General features: G+C 34.6%; 1 protein-coding gene across 1 annotated transcript; it reads right to left on the bottom strand.

Moving 5' to 3' along the window:
• Positions 1–231: 231 nt before the first annotated feature.
• LOC105116841 (mitochondrial uncoupling protein 5-like) lies at positions 232–1,510 on the bottom strand. Its single transcript, XM_011014334.1, has one exon. The coding sequence runs from the start codon at positions 1,323–1,325 to the stop codon at positions 363–365; it is 963 nt and encodes a 320-aa protein (XP_011012636.1). The 5' UTR covers positions 1,326–1,510; the 3' UTR covers positions 232–362.
• Between the last annotated feature and the right edge of the window lie 1,239 nt (positions 1,511–2,749).

The following is a 2,749-nucleotide window of genomic DNA, read 5'->3' as shown; positions in this document are numbered from 1 at the left end:
ATATTAAAAATAAATTTTAAAAAATAAAAAAATATTATTTTTTTAATGTATAAAAAATAATTTTTATTATACAACTAAACATTAACTAGAATGCCATAAAATAAAAATTAATTTTACTCACCATTTTCAATGATTCTTCTCATGAACAAGAATAATAGGGGGAAAAAAAATCTAAGATGATTAAAATTTTTCAAGAATAAAATTATTACCCGATTCATCATTATGTGAAATGAAAGATTAAGAAAAACATATCTAATAATAATAAAAAAAAAATAGCACATCAGATAAAATTTGTTCCTATGATACTAGTAATTATACCATCAACCCAATTATAATATGCTTTTCGCCGTCATCATCGTCAATTAGAAATCTTTGAGCAACTCCCGAACCTGCTCAAGGGTCACAAACAAAACCACAGTAAAAGGACCCTGTCTTGAAATTGTAGGTATAAAGCCCTTGTAAAGGGCCATGATACCTTCAGCTTTCACTGTCTTCATTGCACAATCAATTGCTCCACTGTAAGGCGCAATTTTCCCTGGCTCCACTTTCATATTCATGACCCTGGTTTTAATCACGTCTACCGGGTTCGAAGCCACCGCCGCCACAAAACCCGCTGCAAAACTCGCCGTCACATGAGTCCCTAACCCATCCTTCATCATTCCATTCTCCAAAATCATTTCCTTAATCTGATCATACGATGCCAATTGCGATGCTGTAACAATCATCGCGCGGTTTACCGTAAGAGATGACCCTCGCCACAGGCTAGCAACACCTTCCTGCCTCGACATTCTCGTAATAGCGTCAATCACACTGTTATAGTTCCGCCGTTGGGACGAAGGTAAACGCCCGTCTGCTTGCATTCTAACCATTGCCACATCAGCTGGATTACCAACAGCAGCTCCGATCCCTCCGGCGATTAAACCGGCTGTTATTTTGCTCAACAAAGGCATGTTTCCTGTCTCCTGATTGGTCCATTTTTGCTTCAGAATATCATAGAGTCCCATGCGCGTGGTGGAGTAGAGAGTCTGGCGGAGGACCGTGGCGGAGACGCCGGAGAAGAGAGCGGCGACACCTTCGGACTGGAAGATGCGGACGCCGGCAGAAATTGGCCCCACACGCGGTAGTGGTGGTGGAGGGATGTGGACGGAATTATGAGGGATTGCGGCGGAGTTGAACGCATAAGCAGGGCGGAGACTGTGAACTTGTAGGTTTGGTAAATTTTCGCCTTGGAGTTGCATACGGACCTTGATAAGATCCAAAGGGTGAGTGGAGCACCCAGCAACAATTGAAGCGATACCTCCTTCAACAAAACCCTTGACACCCATGATTATCAGCAAACTAAGTATCGTTTGGTTGGGTTAAAAAGAATAAAAGAACGTTTTCGTGCACGCAAGATTGGGTTTTTGTTGTTCTTTTATGTTACCAGTTGGGTTTAAAGTCGCTGGAGACGTGGAAGAAGAATGAGGGACTCTAGGTCTTTTAGACATGCTAGTAGAAATAGAAATAGGGCAAACAACAAGGGACATATATATATATATATATATATATGGTTTAGGGTGGTAGAGGAAGAGGAGGGAATAGGAAATAGGATAAAATAGAATAGGACAGTTGTCAAGACATTGGATGCTTGGAACAGGGCGTGTGGAAGCTGTAAGTGACTGTTTATTTTGCGTTTTAAAAAAATATTTTTATTTATTTATTTTCAATTAATATATTTTTAGTATTTTTAAATTATTTTATTATACTAATATAAAAAATAATTTTTAAAAAATAAAAAATTATTATTAATATATATTTTAATATAAAAAATTATTTAAAAAACCAACCACGTTACCCTTCTAAACAATTTCTTAATATAAAAGACGCGGGGAGATGGGGTCCATCTTGGTGCCTTCCAGGTTTACGAGGGGGAGTGGGGCCAAGCCTCAACTGCCCTTTCTAATTTGGTTGCTGGCTTTCTGTGGCTTGACTTGACTCCAGGTTGGATTTTTATGATTTACAGCAAGCCCTGTTTTTCTTTATTTCTTCTTCTTTATTTTCCTATCTTCTACGAGCTAGCCAGCCAGCCAGCACAGCCTTTACTTTCAGAACAGCCTTTATTGTCTTCTTTCTTTATTTCCATGTTTATTTCCCCCTTCTTTTCTTTTCTTTTCTTTTTTCCTGTCTTCTAGGAGCTAGCTACCTAGACTGCCAGAACAGCCTTTATTGTCTTCTTTCTTTATTTCCATGTTTATGTTGTTTATGCTGTTTTTTTATTTAGAGTGGAGTAGTTAGAAATATAGAAAATATTAAAATAATATATTTTTTAAAAAATTATTTTTAATATTAACTCCTTAAAATAATTTAAAAATAAAAAAAATTAAATATAAATCTAAAAAAATTAAAATTTTATAAAAAAATATTTAAAAATAATATTTCAGTGCATAAAAGAGTTCATACTTTCTCTTTATATATTAAAATTCTATAAAAAACTACATAAGTGTGTCTAACCCACCTCTTATCACTTGCTAATATTGTCATTTAGAGTTATTAATATGTTTTTTCTCAACACTTTTTTTTTCAAATGATCAAAGTGAATAAAAGTATTTTTCAAATTAATATAGTTAAAAAATAATTTGTAACACAATTTAATTAATTGCACAACTCATATGCCAAAAAAAAAATTTCTTTCTCTTTTCTAGCTCATTTCTTTATTTAATCCCTCAATTTTTGTTATTCAATTAATTTTAGTTTTCTTATTATAATCATT

This window comes from Populus euphratica, unplaced genomic scaffold, assembly GCF_000495115.2.
Source record: "Populus euphratica unplaced genomic scaffold, PopEup_1.0 scaffold1061.1, whole genome shotgun sequence".
Classification (NCBI taxonomy): domain Eukaryota; kingdom Viridiplantae; phylum Streptophyta; class Magnoliopsida; order Malpighiales; family Salicaceae; genus Populus; species Populus euphratica.
The sequence above is the reverse complement of the archived record's forward strand: the minus strand, read 5'-3'. Positions and strand labels throughout refer to the sequence as shown.

Coding starts and splice junctions, on each gene's coding strand:
- LOC105116841 (XM_011014334.1), bottom strand. CDS start 1,325: ATGGGTGTCAAGGGTTTTGTTGAAGGAGGTATCGCTTCAATTGTTGCT.